Source organism: Cnephaeus nilssonii (assembly GCF_951640355.1).
Source record: "Cnephaeus nilssonii genome assembly, chromosome: 23".
Classification (NCBI taxonomy): Eukaryota; Metazoa; Chordata; class Mammalia; order Chiroptera; family Vespertilionidae; genus Cnephaeus; species Cnephaeus nilssonii.
Window position 1 is genome coordinate 15805054 of NC_137094.1, and position 20035 is coordinate 15825088.

The window sequence follows — 20035 nt, forward strand, 5'->3', positions numbered from 1 at the left end:
GACAGCACAGCCTCCGGGCTGTTCCCTCGGGCTGTTCTCCCAGGTAGGTGCCTGGCAAGTACATTCCAGGGAGGCTTAGGGTTCTCTCTCCGTGTGTTTTTTTCAATCGTCCACATGAAGAGCGTGTACCTCAGACAAAGCCCCGCCCATCCCACAAGGGGCATCTCTCGCATCCCTTTGAACTAGACGGTACAGCATTCCTCTCCCCACATAAACACGGAACCCTGCAGCCACGGGGGAGCGCCCGCGGGCCTCGTGGCGCCAACTAAGCCACGAAAGGTACGTGGTCGGTACTCCCTGTAACACAAGGGTTCATCCACATCTCCAACTGGCAGGGCTACACCGAGGGAGTGGGGTGTCTTTCAAGAGCATCCAGATGTCCTAAGTCAGTGGTCGGCAAACTCATGAGTCCACAGAGCCAAATATCAACAGCACAACGATTGACATTTCTTTGGAGAGCCACATTTTTTAAACTTAAACTTCTTCTCACGCCACTTCTTCAACATAGACTCGCCCAGGCCGTGGTATTGTGTGGAAGAGCCACACTCCAGGGGCCAAAGAGCCGCATGTGGGGCCAAAGAGCCGCCGTTTGCCGACCACAGTCCTAAGTGGTGAGGAAAACATGGCGGGGAAGCGGATGGAAGGAGACGCTGCAGAGAACTCATAAATGTTAACCAGCCTGGGGTTGCAGCTATCTATACTCACGGAGTGGCCAGATGATGATGATCTCTGAACACATAGTAATCTGGCCACTCTGTGTATCTTACATAATAAAAGGCTGATAGGCAAATTGTCCCCTCGACCAGGAGTTCAACCAGCAGGCAGGCCAGCCAACCGCCCATGTCCCCTTCCCCTGGCCAGGCTGGCCGGACCCCACCCATGCACGAATTCATGCACCGGGCCTCTAATATATATATATTGAGTGGCCAGATTATTATGCGTTCAGAGATCATCATAATCTGGCCACTCAGTGTAATATTTTAAATGTGTTTTTATTGATTTCAGAGAGGAAGGGAGAGGGAGAGAGAGAGAGAAACATCAGTGATGAGAGAGAATCATGGATCGGCTGCCTCCTGCATGCACCCACACTGGGGATCGAGCCCGCAACCCGGGCGTGTGCCCTGACCCCCGTGACCTCCTGGCTCCTAGGTCACGCTCACCCACGGAGCCACGCCGGCCGGGCTCAGCTGTATTTCATACGGCACGACCATTCGAGAGCCTGTGGACGCCTTCCGTGCACACAGTTCCGCGAAAGGCCCAAGCTGAGCGCGGCAGACTCTGCCGATGATGTTCATGGCCCAGCACGGACCTACACACCCGCTATTTCACACGAGGACTCGGGTCCCCGGGACGGTGACATCGAACCCTAAGACCCTTTTGTGTCAGAAAATGGAAACGGCCCAGGTTGGGGGGGAGGGGGGGTCCTCTTTAGGGGGGATGGGGTCTGCGAGCTGCCTGTCGCTGGAAAAGACTGAACTACAAAGAGTTAAGAGAAACCCCGAGAACCCAGTGCCCAGTGTCATCTGTGTCCATTTTAACGTTTTTTTTAATTTCTAAACGTTTTCTTGGTAAAGCGTGCAACTGTGAGGTGTCTAGAGTTACTGACGTTAAATGCCTGGCTGGATGCAACCCCACGGCGGGGGGTGGGGGGGTGAGGGGGGGTGTTGGGCCGGTCTACACTCCACACAGGAAATAAGACACGAAAGGTACATTAAGATGTTAGATGGCCCCAGCTGGTGTGGCTCAGTGGACGGAGCGTCGGCCTGCGGACTGAAGCGTCCCGGGTTTGATTCCGGTCAAGGGCACATGCCCGGGGTGGTGGCCTCGATCCCCAGAGCGGGGCGTGCAGGAGGCAGCCCATCAGTGATTCTCTCCCATCATCGATGTTTCTCTCTCTCCCTCTCCCTTCCTCTCTGGAATCAATAAAAATATGTGTTTTTTAAAAAAGACAGGAGATGCACAGACCGCAGGAGGTGCGTCCTGGCCTGCGGGAGGGCGGGGGGGGGGGGGGAGATGGAGGACGCTCCTGACGCCGGCCCTGGCCCCGGAGGGAGGGAGGGAGGCGGCCAAGCGGGCAGAGGGTCAGTTCATTTGCCAGAAATGGGGAGCCCTGGACTGGAAACTGCTCAGCAGCGCGCAGGGAGCCGCCCAGATGCCCCGAGGAGCCTCCTGCGTGAAAAGGCCGCCGAAGGGCCCGCCTGCCGGGCGGTGGCCGCCCACTGCTCCCCGGCGGTGAAAGGGAAAGGCGTTCCCCAGATGGAGCGCTCCGGGCCCGTGGGTGTTCTCCTGGCACCAGTTAGCTTTAATTAGTGGGAGGAGCCACAGCCCAGCCCTGGAGCACAGAAAAGTCCTTCCAGAACTTTCCGAGGGGAGGCAGAGCCGCAGAGCCGACTGCCTTTCCCTGGGCAGGTGAGGGGCAGGCTGGCACCAATGCGCTGCAGGGAGAGCGGGAGCAGCCACAGAGAGGTAGTAGCTGAGAGGTAGTTAGCTAGCTGAGGGGTAGCTAGCTGAGAGTTAGTTAGCTGAGAGGTAGCCAGCTGAGAGGTAGTAGCTGAGAGGTAGCTAGCTGAGAGTTAGTTAGCTGAGAGGTAGCTAGCTGAGAGTTAGTTAGCTGAGAGGTAGCCAGCTGAGAGGTAGTAGCTGAGAGGTAGCTAGCTGAGAGGTAGTTAGCTGAGAGGTAGCCAGCTGAGAGGTAGTAGCTGAGAGGTAGCTAGCTGAGAGGTAGTTAGCTGAGAGGTAGCCAGCTGAGTTAGCTAGCTGAGAGTTAGCTGAGAGGTAGCCAGCTGAGTTAGCTAGCTGAGAGGTAGCCAGCTGAGAGTTAGTTAGCTGAGAGATAGCTAGTTGAGAGTTAGACAGCTGAGGGGTAGCTAGTTGAGAGGTAGCCAGTTGAGAGGTAGCCAGCTGAGAGGTAGCCAGCTGAGAGGTAGCTAGCTGAGAGTTAGTTAGCTGAGAGGTAGCTAGCTGAGAGTTAGTTAGCTGAGAGGTAGCCAGTTGAGAGGTAGTAGCTGAGAGGTAGCTAGCTGAGAGGTAGTTAGCTGAGAGGTAGCCAGCTGAGTTAGCTAGCTGAGAGTTAGCTGAGAGGTAGCCAGCTGAGTTAGCTAGCTGAGAGGTAGCCAGCTGAGAGTTAGTTAGCTGAGAGATAGCTAGTTGAGAGTTAGACAGCTGAGGGGTAGCTAGTTGAGAGGTAGCCAGTTGAGAGGTAGCCAGCTGAGAGGTAGCCAGCTGAGAGGTAGCTAGCTGAGAGTTAGTTAGCTGAGAGTTAGTAGCTGAGTTAGTTAGCCAAGAGGTAGCCAGCTGAGAGGTAGCTAGCTGAGAGTTAGTTAGCCAGCTGAGGGGTAGCTAGCTGAGAGGTAGCCAGCTGAGAGGTAGCCAGCTGAGAGTTAGTTAGATGAGAGGTAGTAGCTGAGAGTTAGTTAGCTGAGAGGTAGCCAGCTGAGAGGTATCCAGCTGAGAGGTAGCTAGCTGAGAGATAGCTAGCTGAGAGGTAGCCAACTGAGAGTTAGTTAGCTGAGAGGTAGCCAGCTGAGAGTTAGTTAGCTGAGAGGTAGCCAGCTGAGAGTTAGCTAGCTGAAAGGTATCCAGCTGAGAGGTAGCTAGCTGAGAGTTAGCCAGCTGAGAGTTAGCTAGCTGAGAGGTAGTAGCTGAGAGTTAATTAGCTAGCTGAGAGTTAGTTAACCAGCTGAGAGGTAGCTAGCTGAGAGGTAGTTTAGCTTAGAGGTAATTAGCTGAGAGGTAGCCAGCTGAGAGTTAGTTATCCAGCTGAGAGGTAGCCAGCTGAGAGGTAGTAGCTGAGAGTTAATTAGCTAGCTGAGAGTTAGTTAGCCAGCTGAGAGTTAGTAGCTGAGAGGTAGCTAGCTGAGAGTTAGTTAGCCAGCTGAGAGTTAGTTAACCAGCTGAGAGGTAGCTAGCTGAGAGGTAGTTTAGCTGAGAGGTAATTAGCTGAGAGTTAGTTAGCTGAGAGTTAGTTAACCAGCTGAGAGGTAGCTAGCTGAGAGGTAATTTAGCTGAGAGGTAGTTTAGCTGAGAGGTAGCTAGCTGAGAGGTAGTTTAGCTGAGAGTTAGTTAACCAGCTGAGAGTTAGCCAGCTGAGAGTGGAAGCCACCTTCCCCACCTCCAGCCCACCCTGTGTCTCAGCTGTCCCAGACCCAGGGACCATGGCTTGACAGGGCCAGGCATCCAGCCTGCAACTGAGGCACCTGCCCTTGACTGGAATGGAACCCGGGACCCTTCCGTCTGCGGGCCGATGCTCTATCCACTGAGCACACCAGCTGGGGCCAAAATTCTCCATTGTGATGACCCTACTCAGGCATTCTTAAAACTTCAAAAAGTGCGCCCGGTCCCGTGGGGAAGCCCTCCCCATATCTACTGCTCTCAGCGGGCGTGTGGTCCCGAACCCCTCGGCGCGGAGCCCCGAACCCCCGCTGAAGGTCTGGGATGGACAGACCTCTCTCTGTTCGCTGGCAGCACAGTGGGGAGAGGGAGCCGGGGGCGCCTTCCGCTCCCCGGACGCCTGCCGGGGGGTCCTGCTCCCATCCTGGTCACCCGGCGGCCGCTCATCCTCTGCACAAAGGCTGCCCCGCGGCTCCGGGGGCTGCAGGCTCCGGATCAGCAAGCGGCACGCCTCCCCGTCGGCTTCCCACACTCTCCGGAGCAGCGGACATGTGCAGCTAAGACAGAGGGGAGCAGAGGCACACACATCAATCGGGGGGTCTCCTCAGCCCCGGTCCAGAGCTGGGCCACCTGCCCGGCGGGCGGGGCTCAGCGGTTGAGCGCCGACCTAGGAACCAGGAGGTCACGGTTCGATTCCCGGTCGGGGCACAGGCCCGGGTTGCGGGCTCCATCCCCACTGTGGGGCGTGCAGGAGGCAGCCGACATAAATAATGTGACAATGTCTTTGGGGAACTTTATTTTTTTTTAAGAAGCACAACTCAAAGGCCCCGCTTTTGGGATGAATGGGAGCTGCGGGATTCTCCGCGGAGGCCCCGCATACAATCCAGCCCCATCAAGGCCTCCCAGCTCAACAAATGCCATCTTTACATCAGCGGCGACAGGAGGGAGCAGCCTGGGTTCGGCCTGAGGCGGCTGAGATAAGGGACTTAGAGCCATCCTGGGGTGGGCTCCGTCCATTAAAGGAACTCGCCCAGCAGGGAGAGTGTCTGCAGCGGCTGCTGGTAGCCAGTGTCCCACCCGTGGTGTGTGAATCAGGGCGGCTGGGGTGGGAGGGTGGGGAGGCGGAGGGAGCAGACGGGATCAGAGAAAACGCTGTGCTCAATATTCTGTCTAGACGACATTTGCCGAGGCTGCTCGGGACTGTCACCCCACGTCCCGTGAGACGAGGACACAGCAGAGCCCTCAAAACGATGGCATGAGCATCTCAGACGTCCCATGCGGAGCTGAGCTCGTATTCATCCTGCCTCTGAAGCCAACAGGTTCCTAGCATGTCAGCAAATTAAAACGGCATGCCATCCTGCCCGGCCGGCGTGGCTCCGTGGTTGAGCGTCGACCTATGAACCAGGAGGTCACGGTTCCATTCCCGGTCAAGGGCACATGCCCGGGTTTGGGCTCCATCCCCAGTGAGGGGCATGCAGGAGGCAGCCGGTCCAGGAGTCTCCCTCATCATGGATGTTTCTGTCTCTCCCTCCCTCTCCCTTCCTCTCTGAAATCAATAAAAATACATTTTTTTCAATTTTTTTTAAAATATATTTTATTGATTTTTTACAGAGAGGAAGAGAGAGGGACAGAGAGTTAGAAACATCGATGAGAGAGAAACATTGATCAGCTGCCTCCTGCACACCCCCCACTGGGGATGTGCCCGCAACCAAGGTACATGCCCTTGACCGGAATCGAACCTGGGACCCTTCAGTCCGCAGGCCGACGCTCTATCCACTGAGCCAAACCGGTTTCAGCTAAAAAAAAATACATTTTTTTAAAGGAACGTGTAGAAACCTGCCTTGGAACCGGAAAGGGGGAAGCGGACAGAGAGAGAGCCCCTGGCCCAGGTGAGCATCCTCCTCTTAAGGAGGAGAGGCATTTCCTCGGAGGGCGCCTCCTACCCACAGGCCTCCTGACCCCACCTCTCTAGCGACCACCTTCCCCTATGTCGGGGCCCAGGCAGGGGGGTATCAGCCCGCGGTCAGAGGTTGCTTCCCAAGCGGCAGAGGGCAGCCAGCAGCACCTGCTTGCCCCGCAGGGCCCAGCAGGGCTCAGCGAGACGGCCCCTCCCGTCCTCTCTCAGGGGGGAAGCGTGTTTCAGCGACGGCATTATCGTAGCAGAGAAACAATCTCCAAAACAGCAGCGCGGCCGTCTGCAGGAAGCCGGACCCGAGGAAGCAGCACGCCGTACACACTCAGACGCGCTTCCTGGATTAGAAGCAGGCCCGGTGGCTGTTTCCCCGCGCACACGTCCGCAAAACCAGACCCATCTGGACGGGCCGCCGTGTCCCTGACGTGTCTCAACGCTGAACTCCTAATTGGGTTAAAAAAATAAAAGAAAGAGCCCTGACCGGTCTGGCTCAGTGGATAGAGCGTCGGCCTGCGGACTGAAAGGGTCCCAGGTTCAATTCCGGTCAAGGGCATGTACCTTGGTTGCAGGCACGTCCCCAGTAGGGGGTGTGCAGGAGGCAGCTGATGGATGTTTCTCTCTCATCGATGTTTCTAACTCTCTATCCCTCTCCCTTCCTCTCTGTAAAAATCAATAAAATATATTTTTTTAAAAAAAGAAAGAAAGAGCAAACAGGAATGTTCATGCTGGGGCAGTATCAGGATTCCACACCGAACCCCAAGATGTGAATTCTCCTATCGCAGAAGCTGGGCCAGCGTCCGTAAGACGCGAAAAAAAGAAAAGAGACACAGACCGAGGCGGGGAACCTCAACTGAACAAACCGGAGAGGGATCCTCTTCTTACAGAACACCAGAGGGATGTGAGATCTCCCCCGGTCACGGACACGCGCAACATTTTAACCCGTTTACGTTTAGTGCAGGGGAAGGGGCTGGGAGGTGTTTATGCAGCCCCTGCTTCTTCCATGATGAAATTGCTGGCCTTTGCTCGGCTCCCCCCGTGCTGTCAGAACACAGGACACAGACGGGCATGGAGCCTGGGACACGGGGGTCATGACCCTCACCTGAGCAGCTTGTCCTCCAGCGCGTCCAGGTACCTCTCGGCCTCCTCCTTCACGCTGGCTTCTGCAAAACAAGCGCCCGGAGCGGATGCAAAGATGGAGCCAAACCCAGAACGCCTCCACCAAAGCCAAACGCCACAGGAACGCGGCCACGCCGCTGCTGCTGACCGCACCCGAGGCTGGCAAAATGCGTGCGTCCGTGGGCGTGGCTGCCTGGAGTGATGTCCGGGGGCCCGAGTCAGAGCCGGACGGAGCAGGCACCGGCCGCCCTTGCCCTGTCTTCAGGAGGCGGCTCACCTGGATCTGGCAGGAGCCTCCCTGTGCCCTGTGCCTCTCCCCTCACCCACCTGGTAGCCAGGAGCTTGGCTGCAGCGTCTGGGGAAGAGAACGGGATTGAGGAACGACCCCCCTCTCCCGTGGAGGAACCTCACGGGGGAGGCAAGGAATCGGGGACCCTTCGCTGAGAAACAGCGGGACTCGGGGTCCCGCCAGGGAGCAGACATGCCCTGCTCGGCTCCCAACGCTGTGGATCAGCTCCCACAAGAGATCAACACGGTGCCCGTCACGGCCAAGTGCTGGAGGAAGGATTGACGGTGACGGCGCCACGGAGCAAAGAGGCGCTTTCTGTCTTTTAAATGCTTTTTTTTAAAATGTATTTTATTGATTTTTTACAGAGAGGAAGGGAGAGGGATAGAGAGTTAGAAACATTGATGAGAGAGAAACATCGATCAGCTGCCTCCTGCACACCCCCTACTGGGGATGTGCCCGCAACCAAGGTACATGCCCTTGACCGGAATCGAACCTGGGACCCTTGAGTCCGCAGGCCGACACTCTATCCATTGAGCCAAACCAGTCAGGGCTTAAATACGTTTTTATTATTTTTAAAAATATATACTTATTGGTTTCAGAGAGAAAGGAAGAGGGGGAGAGAGAGAAACATCAATGATGAGAGAGAATCATTGATCGGCTGCTTCCTGCACGCCCCCTACTGGGGATCGAGCCCACAACCCAGGCCTGTGCCCTTGACCGGAATCGAACCCAGGACCCTTCAGTCCACAGGCCGACACTCTATCCACTGAGCCAAGCCACCTAGGGCTGAATATATTTTTATTGATTTCAGAGAGGAAGGGAGAGGGAGAGACAGAAACATGGATGATGAGAGAGAATCGTGGATCAGCTGCCTCCTGCACGCCCCCTACTGGGGATGGAGCCCGCAATCCGGGCATGTGCCCTGACCGGGAATCGAATCGTGACCTCCTGGTTCATAGGTCAACGCTCAACCACTGAGCCACGCCGGCCAGGTGAAGAGGCCCTTATTTTATTTTCATTATTTCTTTAATCCTCACCTGAGGATATTTATATTTGCCCATTGGTTTTTAGAGGGAGTGGAAGAGGGAGGGAAAGACAGAGAGAAACACATCGAATGGTTGCCTTCTGCACGAGCCCCGACCAGGGCCCCGGCCGGGGAGGAGCCTGCAACCGAGGTACATGCCCTTGACCGGAATCGAACCCGGGACCCTTTGGTCCGCAGGCCGACGCTCTGTCCACTGAGCCACACTGGCCAGGGCAAGAGGCGCTTCATGGACAGAGACAAGACGGGGTGGATGTGGGGCCAGGGCCTCCTGGCCAGGGGGTCGCTGTGAGCGCCCAGGAGAGCAGGCGGCCGACAGGTCTCCATCCCATGGTGGCCGTCCTCAGTGAGGTTGCTGCCACTTCTAGAATTCCTACCACGATGGCTAGGACAGCACCTACCATCATGCCTATTCCACTCTCCCCTCTCCGGTAACGGAGGCCCAGGGGCGGGCTCCCACGCTAACGCTGGGGTGCGTGGACAGCACAAGCCAGGCTGCCCGCCGCGCAGCGCGGAGTCTCTGCCTGGGGGGCTCTCGGACACAGTCCGCTCCTCCTCTCCCCGCGTTAGCCTCGTCATCGCCCATCATCCGGGGCCGGAACCGATCAAACACACCATCGCTAACTCGGCCACGGCCTCGCTCCGCTGCTCACCGGGGAACAGCGCTCAGCGTGCGGTCCTCTCTCTTCCTCTGAGGCTGGTGCGCGATTTGCAGACAGAAGAGCGAGGAGGAGACACGGGTCCTGCAGAAGGAACGGGCGGCGACCGGGAGCCGCTTCTCCGAGGGGCTGTCACGGGCTCTCAGGCTGACATCCATCTAACGTCTCTCAGAGCCCGCCACGGGGCGGGGAGCGCGGAGGGCACGGGGGCCGCAGAGAAAACCGGGTGTGGTGGCAGACGGCCGCATGAACAAATGACTGCTCAAGGTCAGCTCAAGGACAGACACTTAAAGAGGCAGTCCTTCTGGGCACATCGTGGAAAGAGCTTCGGCCCAGCTTGATGGGGTTAAAAACTGCCGGCGTGGCTCAGTGGTTGAACGTCGACCTATGAACCAGGAGGTCACAGGTCAATTCCCGGTCAGGGCACATGCCTGGGTTGTGGGCTCCATCCCCACTGTGGGACGTGCAGGAGGCAGCCCATCGATGAGTCTCATCATTGACGTTTCTCTCTCTCCCTCCCTCTTCCTTCCTCTCTGAAGTCAATTTTTAGAAACATTTTTTAAACGGTAAATGGATTACGCTGAACTATGTTTGCACTTCTGCTCCCACCGCGTCGTCCTGGGGTGGTGTGTGGCCGCGGCCGCCTCGGAGAGCCCCGCCCGGTGCCCTTGAACCTGGGCACATCCCAGGGACCTGCCCGTCTCGGCGCTCATGGGGACCGGCTCGGGCTCCAATGGGGCGACAGTGGGCAGGAGGAAGGAGGGAGCAGTGGGCAGACCCGCTGCACGCGGTGTGAAAGCCCTGCTTCTAGCCCGAGCGCTGACGCTCCGTAACAGACACGCGGGCTCCAGCCCACCCGTGTGTGCCCGGTGGCGGGCGGCACCTGCCAGTCACCCTCCCCGTCCCGCCTCGCACCTGCTCCCGCCTGCGTCTCCCGCGCCCTGAGCACGCAGCTCCCAGCTCAGCACTTTCCGTGACAGAGAAACACCGCGTGTGCGAGGCACGGGGAGCAGCTGGGAAAAAGCCGGCACGGCCGGTTCCACACGACACAGCCCCCTCCCCGCACGCCCCCTCCCCTCCCGCACGTCCCGGCAGCCAGGCGCCTCCCTCCGCCGCGCCCCCTGCCGCCCGCGAGCTGAGGTTTGCGGCACCGCTTCCCTGATTCCGTGACAATCGTTTAACAATTCCTGGAAATGCCTCTTTATTTGTCTTGCCTGGGAGTGTGCATTCGAGAATATACACTCTCGTTCGTCGATTCTTCACCTTACTCCCCTCAAATACACGCATGCACAGGCACATGTCACACACATGTATACAGGCCACATGCAGGCATATCACACATTTGCATGCATGCACGTGAGCACACACCACATGTAGGTGCGTGTGTGCACATGCCACGTGCATACAAACATGGCACACACATGTGCACGTGCCGTACACCCACGCACACAATTTACTTCTCTTCGTGCCTTTTGATAGAACAGGCGTAGAATTGGGGACTTCATTTTTCAAATGAAATACTATTTTCTCAACCAATTTGTGTTAAAAAAAAAAACAACTAAAACTAAAAGGCCAGTCCGTGTGGCTCAGCTGGTTGGGGCGTTGCCTGTGCACCGAAGGGTTGCGGGTTCGATTCCCAGGGGGCGTGGCGGGGACAGGGGCACGTGTGGGCGGGAAGCAGAAAGAAGAAGGTGGAAGCTCCCCACCGAGACCCACGGTGCACACCGTCCACGGCCCCGCGTGGCCCCGGAGAACACGTGGCATTTCCGTCTCTCACCGGGAACCGTGATTTGGGGCGAGGCTGCTGTGCACACGGGACATGCTGAAACGAGGTGCCGTGAGCGCATGCGGCATCGCCCCAGCTCACGGTTCCCCCTTCTTCCCCCCACACGCCCCGAAGAGCACAGATTGCCTAAAAATAGCCCACCACGGTGGCACGGAGAATGAGCGAGATGAGTCCCATTTCCACGCCTCTCGTTCTCAATTAGGCGCTCAACGTCCAGACGCGTGAGCTGCGGGGAGGAGGCTGGAACGCTTGAAATCTAATTTTCAGAAACTGGGTCCCGGGGCAGAGGCGTGAAAACACATGTGCACATGTCCCTGCGCTTGCACGTCCATGTGCGGGCAGCACAGCGCCCCCTGCTTGGGGAGCCGGCCCGGCCTGGGCGTGCTCAGCCCCGAGGGCAGCCCCTCGAGGGCGAGGGAGGGGGTGGGTGCTGACAGGCCCTGTCCGGGGACGGCTGGTGCACCCGGTCCCCACGGGGACCTCGATCTCCAGCCCACGACCTCGGGACCTCATGAGCCAGCAGGGAGTCACCTGGGTGAAGAGATGTTCACACCCGGAGAGGAGGAAGGAGTGAGCGCCAGGGCCACGGGCAGAGACTGAGGAGGGAGGGAGGGAGGGAGGGAGGGAGGGAGGGAGGGGGGCTGGGGACGGAACCCCAGACCAAGTGCTTAGGAAGAGGGGCCGACGGGCAGGACCCCCAGGAGGGCAGGGTCTGCAGACGCCAAGGAAGGACAGAGCGTCCCAGGGGTCAGCGTGTCTGGTGCCGCCAGGAGGGACAGACTGATGGACAGGCTGCCGGGTCTTGTGATAGAAAGGACTCCAACCTCGGCCGGCGTGGCTCAGTGGTTGAGCGTCGACCTAGGAACCAGGAGGTCAGGGTTCGATTCCCGGTCAGGGCACATGCCCGGGTTGCAGGCTCCATCCCCAGTGGGGGGCTTGCAGGAGGTAGCCGATCCATGGTTCTCTCTCATCATGGATGTTTCTCTCTCCCTCTCCCTTCCTCTCTGAAATCAATACAAATAATAAATATGACAAAAACTGTCATTTAAAAATTAATTAATTAAATTTTAAAAACTTCCTCCTGCCAGTCTCCAGAGCAAACCGGGCTCACCCTCCATTTGTTTTCTTCTTCCCACCCGGTGTGTAAGCCCCCGAGGGCCCCTCTGCTCCCTGAACACCCCCCTCACCTGAGGGCCGCCCGCAGGGGCGTCTGCTCCTGGGTCTGGAGCCTCCCGCAGCGCGGGCTGGGGAGGCTGAGGACTCGCACATTCCAGGAGGCCGCCTGCCTCCCCCTGCACAGCCCCTCCCCCTGCACGGCCCCCTCCCCCTGCACGGCCCCCTCCCCCTGCACGGCCCCTCCCCCTGCACGCCCCCCCCCCCTGCACGGCTGCCTTCGCCAGGAGCCAGGGGCAGGCCCCCGGCAGTGCGGGCCGCGGGGGCTCATTAGGCCTGGGAAACGTGACGACGCGGCAGCAGCCGCACAGACGGCAGCATGAATGATTTAAGCCGTGTTCGAAGTCCCGGGGTTAAAAATACCTCCTCTGGCTGTGAGACGCAGGACTGTGGTCGCGGCGACGTGGGGACAGGATTTCCATATTTTGTCAGGAGTGGGGGAGGCGGAGGAGAGGCAGGATGGAGAGAACAATGCCCATCCCCGAGGCGGGCTCTGGAGCGGGCCGGCACGCTGCCAACACGGGAGGGCACGGCCTTCCACGCCCGGGACACCTGTGCAGGATGCCACGGTCCTGAACGCGACACGGCTGACCTCGCCTGCCTCCCGAGGGGCTCCGTGTGACCCCAACCTCTGCCTGCGCTCACACCCCCTCACCCTGACCCTGAGAGCCCCAGACAACACAGTGGATCTGGTCCGCACGGTCCCTGGCCTGCCCTGGCCAGTGTGGCCCGGTGGGTTGGGCGTCGTCCGAGGCACCGGGAGGTGGGACCACGGGCACAGGCCCAGGTTCCGGGCTCTGTCCCTGGTAGGGGGCGTGCAGGAGGCAGCTGACGCTTCTCTCTCACATCTATGTTTCTCTCTCTCTCCCGCCCTCCCCTCTCCACTCTCTCTAGACAAATCAATAAACTATTCTTTTAAAAAAAAAAATGTCAACGTGCCGAGACAGAAACGCTGCCCCGGAGACCGGCAGGGACACTTAAACTTCAGCCGCTGATCGCCAACGATCGCTTCCTGCAGAAACATGCAGGCACACGAATCTCATTCGGCTGAGGACACGCCTAGAAATTCCTTTTACTCATCTTGCACAGTCTCTTCTTAAAAATATATATTTCTATTGATTTCAGAGAGGAAGGGAGAGGGGGAGAGAGAGAGAGAGAAACATCCGTGATGAGAGAGAAATCACGATCGGCTGCCTCCTGCACGCCCCGCACTGGGGACCAAGAGCCTGCACCCCGGGCCTGTGCCCTGACCGGGAATCGAACCCTGACCTCCTGATTCCTGGGTCCACACTCAACCACTGAGCCACGCCGGCCGGGCGTGCACATTCTTTTTGCACAAAATCCTGCGCGTGAGAGAGACTGCCGTGGCTGTCAAACATCCCCCAAAACAGACGCCCTCACACGCGCTCTCTGACTCATCCCAGAGGATTAAGGGCTTCTCAGAAGAAGTCTCCCCGTCGAGTCCGGGCAGCGATGCGCTTGGTGAGGCGTTTTCGCCACAAAAAAATAAAATTAGGAGATTAGCTAAGGCTGAATGTAACCCAGATTCCCCAGAGCCCAGTCCCAGGCAGTAGCTGGGGAGACCCGCCCTTAGACGGCTGTGAGGGCCCGCCCCTCCCCCCACACTCACCACGGGGAGCTCAGCTCTCCCCGCGTGACCAGAATCCCACTGGCCACACCCTTTAAACTTCAGGAGAAAGGAAATCCACCCAGAACCCGAAGCCACGCACGGTTTCCAGCACATTTCTCATCATCACGGATGTGAACACGGACGGAGCGTGTTGTATGAACGCCGACTTACGCACCCAAGACGGGGCAGCCGCGTATTGTCAACGCTGCCTTAAGAACAATGAGCCCTGACCGGTGTGGCCCAGTGGATAGAGCGTCGGCCTGCGGACTGAAGGGTCCCGGGTTCGATTCCGGTCAAGGGCATGTACCCTGGCTGCGGGCACATCCCCAGTGGGAGGTGTGCAGGAGGCAGCTGATGGATGTTTCTCTCTCATCGATATTTCTAACTCTATCCCTCTCCCTTCCTCTCTGTAAAAAAATCAATAAAATATAAAAAAGAAGAAAAAAAAGAACAATGAACCAAGATGAGTGCCACTTCGCTGTGGGCAAATGATGACCCCGGTGACCCACCCAGGGAACCAATCGGTGGGGAGAACACATGGTGTTTCCTGCTTCGTGGAAACCAGCAAGGCCCGGCCGGCCGGCGTGGCTCAGGGGTTGAGCGTCGGCCTGTGAACCAGGAGGTCAGGGTTCGGTTCCCGGTTGGGGCACATGCCCGGGTTGCGGGCTCCATCCCCAGTGTGGGGCGTGCAGGAGGCAGCCGATCCATGATTCTCTCTCATCATGGATGCTTCTCTCTCTCACACCCTCTCCCTTCCTCTCTGAAATCAATAAAATAAAATACAGTAAACAGAAAGAAAGTGGAAGCCTCGAACCCACCCCGCGACGCCTCAGCCGAGGCCCGCCTCCCGCTGGCTGGGTCTGGACGGGCGGAGTCAGGCCTGGAAATGTGGCCTCGCGTTTTCGGACGGACAATGCGTATCCCAGGATCACGGCACGAACTCGCTCCCCTACCGTACTCCCCTCCCCCCACCATAGTTCAAAAAGGCTAAAAACAAAACTACAGTTCAGCTTTTAAAACGTCTGTGTGTGTCCCTCTCACAATAACAGCGGGCTCAACGGGAGGGGCAGAGAGAAAACGTATTAATCCTGGCTCCCCCCCCCCCGCCCCCCGCCCCCGGGGCAAACAGCCTCATCAGGTATTTTCCTTCGGCCCCTGAAGACGGTGTGCGTGAGAGATCCCACCTGTCAGCGTTTCATTTGTTTCGGCACAAAAACCTCTGAGGCAGCGTTTTCATTGGAACTCAGAGGGGAGTTTTCTTAAAAAAACGCCCGTTACAGCCGGCTGCTGTCACACGTGGGTCCGCTAACAAGGCGTCCACGGACGAGCCTGCGACCCTCTGGGTTTCATGAAGGTGAGCGCTGCAAACTAGTCACGGCCACGTCTTTTTTTTTTTTCTTTTCTTTTTTACAATAGATCTGTATTGATTCCAGAGAGGAAGGGAGAGGGAGAGAGAGAGAGAAACATCCATGAGGAGAGAGAACCATGGGTCGGCTGCCTCCTGCACACCCCACACTGGGATGGAGCCCCCAACCCGGGCCTGTGCCCTGACCGGGAATCGAACCGTGACCTCCTGGTTCACAGGACGACGCTCAACCACTGAGCCACGCCGGCCGGGCTCCACGGCTCTTTATATAAAGATCAAAGTCGCCCTGGCCGGTTTGGCTCAGTGGACAGAGAGTCGGCCTGCGGTCTGAAGGGTCCCGGGTTCGATTCCGGTCAAGGGCATGTACCTTGGTTGCGGGCACATCCCCAGTAGGGGGTGTGCAGGAGGCAGCTGATGGATGTTTCTCTCTCATCGATGTTTCTAACTCTCTACCCCTCTCCCTTCCTCTCTGTAAAAAAAAAAAATCAATAAAATATATATTTTTAAAAAAGATCCAAGTCCTTCACCTGCTTCAAGGGTTCTTGGTTGGTTCCTGCTACATTCGAACCCAGGGCTCCCCGGTCTCCTCTCCCCGTCTCTGGGTTCCCACCATACTGGCCTGACTGGTCTTCTCCCCATCCCATCAAGCCACCGACGCCCACTGGCCCTGGGTCCGGGCCCGGCTGCTCCGTCCTCCCTTCTCCTGTTATCCTCACTCGTCCTTCGGATCTGAACTCACCCTGGGGAGATGGGGCCGTGCCCCGGCCCCGGCCCCGGGTGCGTCCGATGCCCTCGACGCTCTTGTACTTTCCTTCCCGCCACTCGGGACAGCTTAGAACGACGGGCTTGTGTCTCCGACGCGTGTCTGCCTCCCGCTCTAGACTCGGGAGCCAGGCAGTCAGCGAGCGTCTCTGCCTGGAGCGGCCCCCGCCGCTGCATTCCCGGGCTGCACGCGCTGCTTTGACATCTCTGCGGCTAGCTGGTAAGTCACTTCTCATTTTCACAGGAAAGAAGTTCAGCAGAAAGAGGCCGATCCGGGCAGATCATCATTCCTCTCGACGCTCATTGTGCATTTGTTTCAAAGGAAGCTCAGCCCTGACCGGTGTGGCTCAGTGGATGGAGCGTCGGCCTGCGGACTGAAGGGTCCCAGGTTCGATTCCGGTCAAGGGCATGTACCTCGGTTGCGGGCACATCCCCAGTAGGGGGCGTGCAGGAGGCGGCTGATCGATGTTTCTAACTCTCTATCCCTCTCCCTTCCTCTCTGTCAAAAATCAATAAAATATATTTTTTTAAATATATTTTTTTTTAAAAAAAAAAAAAGGAAGCTCAGCCCGACCAGCGTGGCTCAGTGGATAGAGCATCGGCCTATGAACCAGGAGGTCACAGTTCATTCCCGGTCAGGGGGCGTGCAGGAGGCAGCCGATCCATGATTCTCTCTCATCGTGGATGTTTCTCTCTCTCTCTCTCACTTCATCTCCTAAATCAATTTTAAAAATAGACTTTAAAAAGATATAAGAATACGCACTTATCTCGGAACATGGGGCCGGCCCAGCAGTGGCATGTGGGGAGTGAGCTGAACGAGGATTGTCTTCTGCTGGTTTGCGAAGCTCTGTCCAGACCGGGCCCCTGTCATCTGGATCGGTTTAGGGTAAAACTCAAGTTGGGGTTTTTTTTGGTGTTTTTTTTTTTTTTTTTTAAGAACAGATGGAAAGAGAACACAAAGGCGTGCAGTGTGCAAACACCAGCAGAATTTCAAACAGTCGTGGGCAAAGGAATGGAAAATAAACATACGTCTAGGAAGTCGCTACAACTGTGGGCCTAGAAAGACGGCTTCCCAACCGATACGCCGACGGTTCCCGGGGAGGGCGGGGTCTCTGCTGCCCCGGCTTCCGCCAACGCATCAGGCTGCGGGTCTGCCCGGGACGCCGAGAGCAGGGCCCTCGGCCAGCAAGAGGGGGGGCCTCGGTCCAGAGTGAGACTCGTGGGGGCCCTCCAGACAGACAGGTCACTAAAGGGGTACCGGCCGGCGTGGCTCAGTGACTGAGCATCGACCTATGAACCAGGAGGTCACGGTTCGATTCCCGGTCAGGGCATGTGCCTGGATTGCGGGCTCGATCCCCAGTAGGAGGCATGCAGGAGGCAGCCAGTCCATGATTCTCTCTCACCATGGATGCTTCCTCTCCCTTCCTCTCTGACATCAATTTTAAAAAAAAATTTTTTAAGGGACAGTGTCCTTGTGTTAAGGCAACCACAGGGCCCTCCCTGTCCCCGAACCAAGACTCCCAGCTCTTCCGTTTGTAATCACTGGCAAAGACCTGCAATGCGTTTCCCTAAACAAGCAGCAGTGAACGCAGATCTGTTCCGCCTCCGGACGCAGCATCAACCACCGGCAGGAGAGAAGTGCTGACGGGCGGGAAACGCGCTAACATCTGCCGGGGCGGCTGCCCGGCCTCGTCCTCGCTCCAGCTCCAGAAGGAATGCCTCCTGCCCGCACCCTCCGGAGGCGTGGCCAGCAGCCGGGCTAATTAAAAGCATCTATTCGTCTGATGCCGCTCGGCTTCTCCTGGGCACCTCGGAGCACCTGGGCACCCCACAGAGGGACCGCTCTGTAATTACTTCTCCGACACGGTGCCAGGCGGCTCTCTACTGCCCCCAGCAGGTGCCACGGAGCCTTCCCCAAAGCAGCCCCAGCTCATCAGAGCTGCTTCCTCTCATCCGAAGCAGAAGAGGTTTATTCGGGGAATATACTTAAAATACATACATACACACACACACACACACATATATATATATACACACACACACATATGTATATATACATATATATATGTATATGTACATACATATATATATATTAGTTCAGTATACTTTTTAAAAAATATTTCTTGATTTTTGTTTGTTTTTGTTTTTGTGTGTGTGTGTTTCGTTGTGGTTGTTAATCCTCACCCAAGGATATTTTTCCATTGATTTTTTTTTTTTTAGGGACAGTGGAAGAGAGAGAGAAAAACAGAGAGAAACACATCGATGGGTTGCCTCTTGCACGAGCCCTGACCAGGGCCCGGGCCAGGGAGGAGCCTGCAACCAAGGTATGTGCCCTTGACCGGAATGGAACCCAGGACCCTCTGGCCTGCAGGCTGACGCTCTATCCACTGAGCCAACCCGGCTAGGGCTAAATCTTTATTGTTGAAAGTATTGCTATCCTAGTAGGTCCTCTTTCCCCCCATTAAGTTCTGCCAGCCCACTCCCATCCCCCACCCCCACCCCCACCCACAGGCCCTCACCATCCCATTGTCTGTGTCCACGGGTTATGCACATATGCATACATGCATGCAAGTTCACTGGTTGATCTCTTCCCACCCACCTTAAATATATTTTTATTGATTTCAGAGAGGAAGAGAGACGGACAGAGAGAGAGAAACATCAATGATGAGAGAGTATCATCCGATCAGCTGCCTCCTGCACACCCCCTACTAGGGATCGAGCCCGCAACCACGGCATGTGCCCTTGGCCGGGAATCGAACCGTGACCTCCTGGTTCCTGGGTCAATGAATAACCACTGAGCCACGCCAGCTGGGCTATCGGGTGAATATGAAACAATTACTTTCCTTGAATCTGTCTCCAATCACACAGAAGGACGGTGTGACGGCTAACCCTACAGGTGGACGAGGAATGAGAGATGACAAAGCAGATTTAAATAAAAGATGCCTCATGAGCAGTCTTCTTAGCAAGACGGGTTTTCAGAGGCCACGCGCCCACGGGGGGACAGAGCCGCGGTTTGGAGGCGGGTCTCAGGTGGCGAAGGACGGGGGAGTGCGATTGTGCTGGCTACGTGGTTTTTATTCTGAATATCATAGGGAAGGTGACTGGTTGGCCCGCGTGGGTAAATGACACCTCGACCAGGAATTGATGCCCCTGGAGGCACAGAGGATGCGCAGACCTTGCCCTTCGCCAGGGCGCCCTCCAGTGGCCAAAGCCCCACATGACGCTCCTTCGTGACCCCTGTCTTAGAAACCCTATCATTACTGTAATTACTGATTCACTAGGCCCTTTCATCAAGGTTAGAAGAAGCCCAAGTTCCCCGGGCAAGAGCGTAAAGGTACGCTTGCTGCCCTTTTCTTCTTATTGCGACATCTTTTCTTTTTTTAAATATATTTTGATTGATTTCAGAGAGGCAGGGAGAGGGAGAGAGAGAGAGAAACATCAATGATGAGAATCACTGATCGGCTGCCTCCTGCACGCCCCACACTGGGGATGAAGGCTGCCACCCGGGCCTGTGCCCTGACCGGGAATGGAACCGTGACCTCCTGGTTCCTAGGTCGACGCTCAACCACTGAGCCACATGGGCCGCCCTCTCTGATTCTGAGTCTCCCTCACGGGCTCCCGATCTGGAGGGCTCTTTCCCTCCCCATCATGCCTCGGGGGCCGGGAACAGACACGACACGGGCGGCGGCATCCCTTTCTTCTCACGGAGACGAGAAGCAAGGGACTCATTACCCTACTTTCTTACAAAGAAACAGACGCACGGGTCCGGAGCCTGGCGCTGGAGAGAAGCCGTGCTCTGCCTCCTGACAGGTTTACGAGTCTGATTTACACAGAGGGGCCGGCTGAACACCGTGCCGTCTTATGAAAAGGAGCGGTTCCCGTGTACCTGACGGTGGCAGGAGACCACGCGTTCGTTAGCAGAGCGTTTCGTGAGCGCTGTCCATCAGGACGGAATGACCCGCCCGATAATTTGGGAGGGGACGTCGTTACCAACTCTGTCCGCGCCAGCTAAGGAAGACGTCTGTCGTGTGTTATCCCTCCTCGCACCAGGCACCAACTGCATCCTGGGAAAACCATGCGTCTGCCCTGGCCGGTGTTGCTCAGTGGATAGAGCGTCGGCCTGCGGACTGAAGGGTCCCGGGTTCGATTCCGGTCAAGGGCGCATGCCCGGGTTGCAGGCTCGATATCCA

The 20035-nt window shown here is 57.1% G+C and overlaps 1 protein-coding gene across 1 annotated transcript in view; it reads right to left on the reverse strand.

Annotated features, from left to right (window-relative positions):
• The window catches only part of DISC1 (DISC1 scaffold protein), a 63139-nt gene that overhangs the window by 3872 nt on the left and 39232 nt on the right, over positions 1-20035 (reverse strand). The window contains 2 exon segments of the mRNA XM_079763483.1: positions 4445-4667; positions 7122-7182. Of these exon segments, the coding sequence (XP_079619609.1) occupies positions 4445-4667; positions 7122-7182 (284 nt within the window).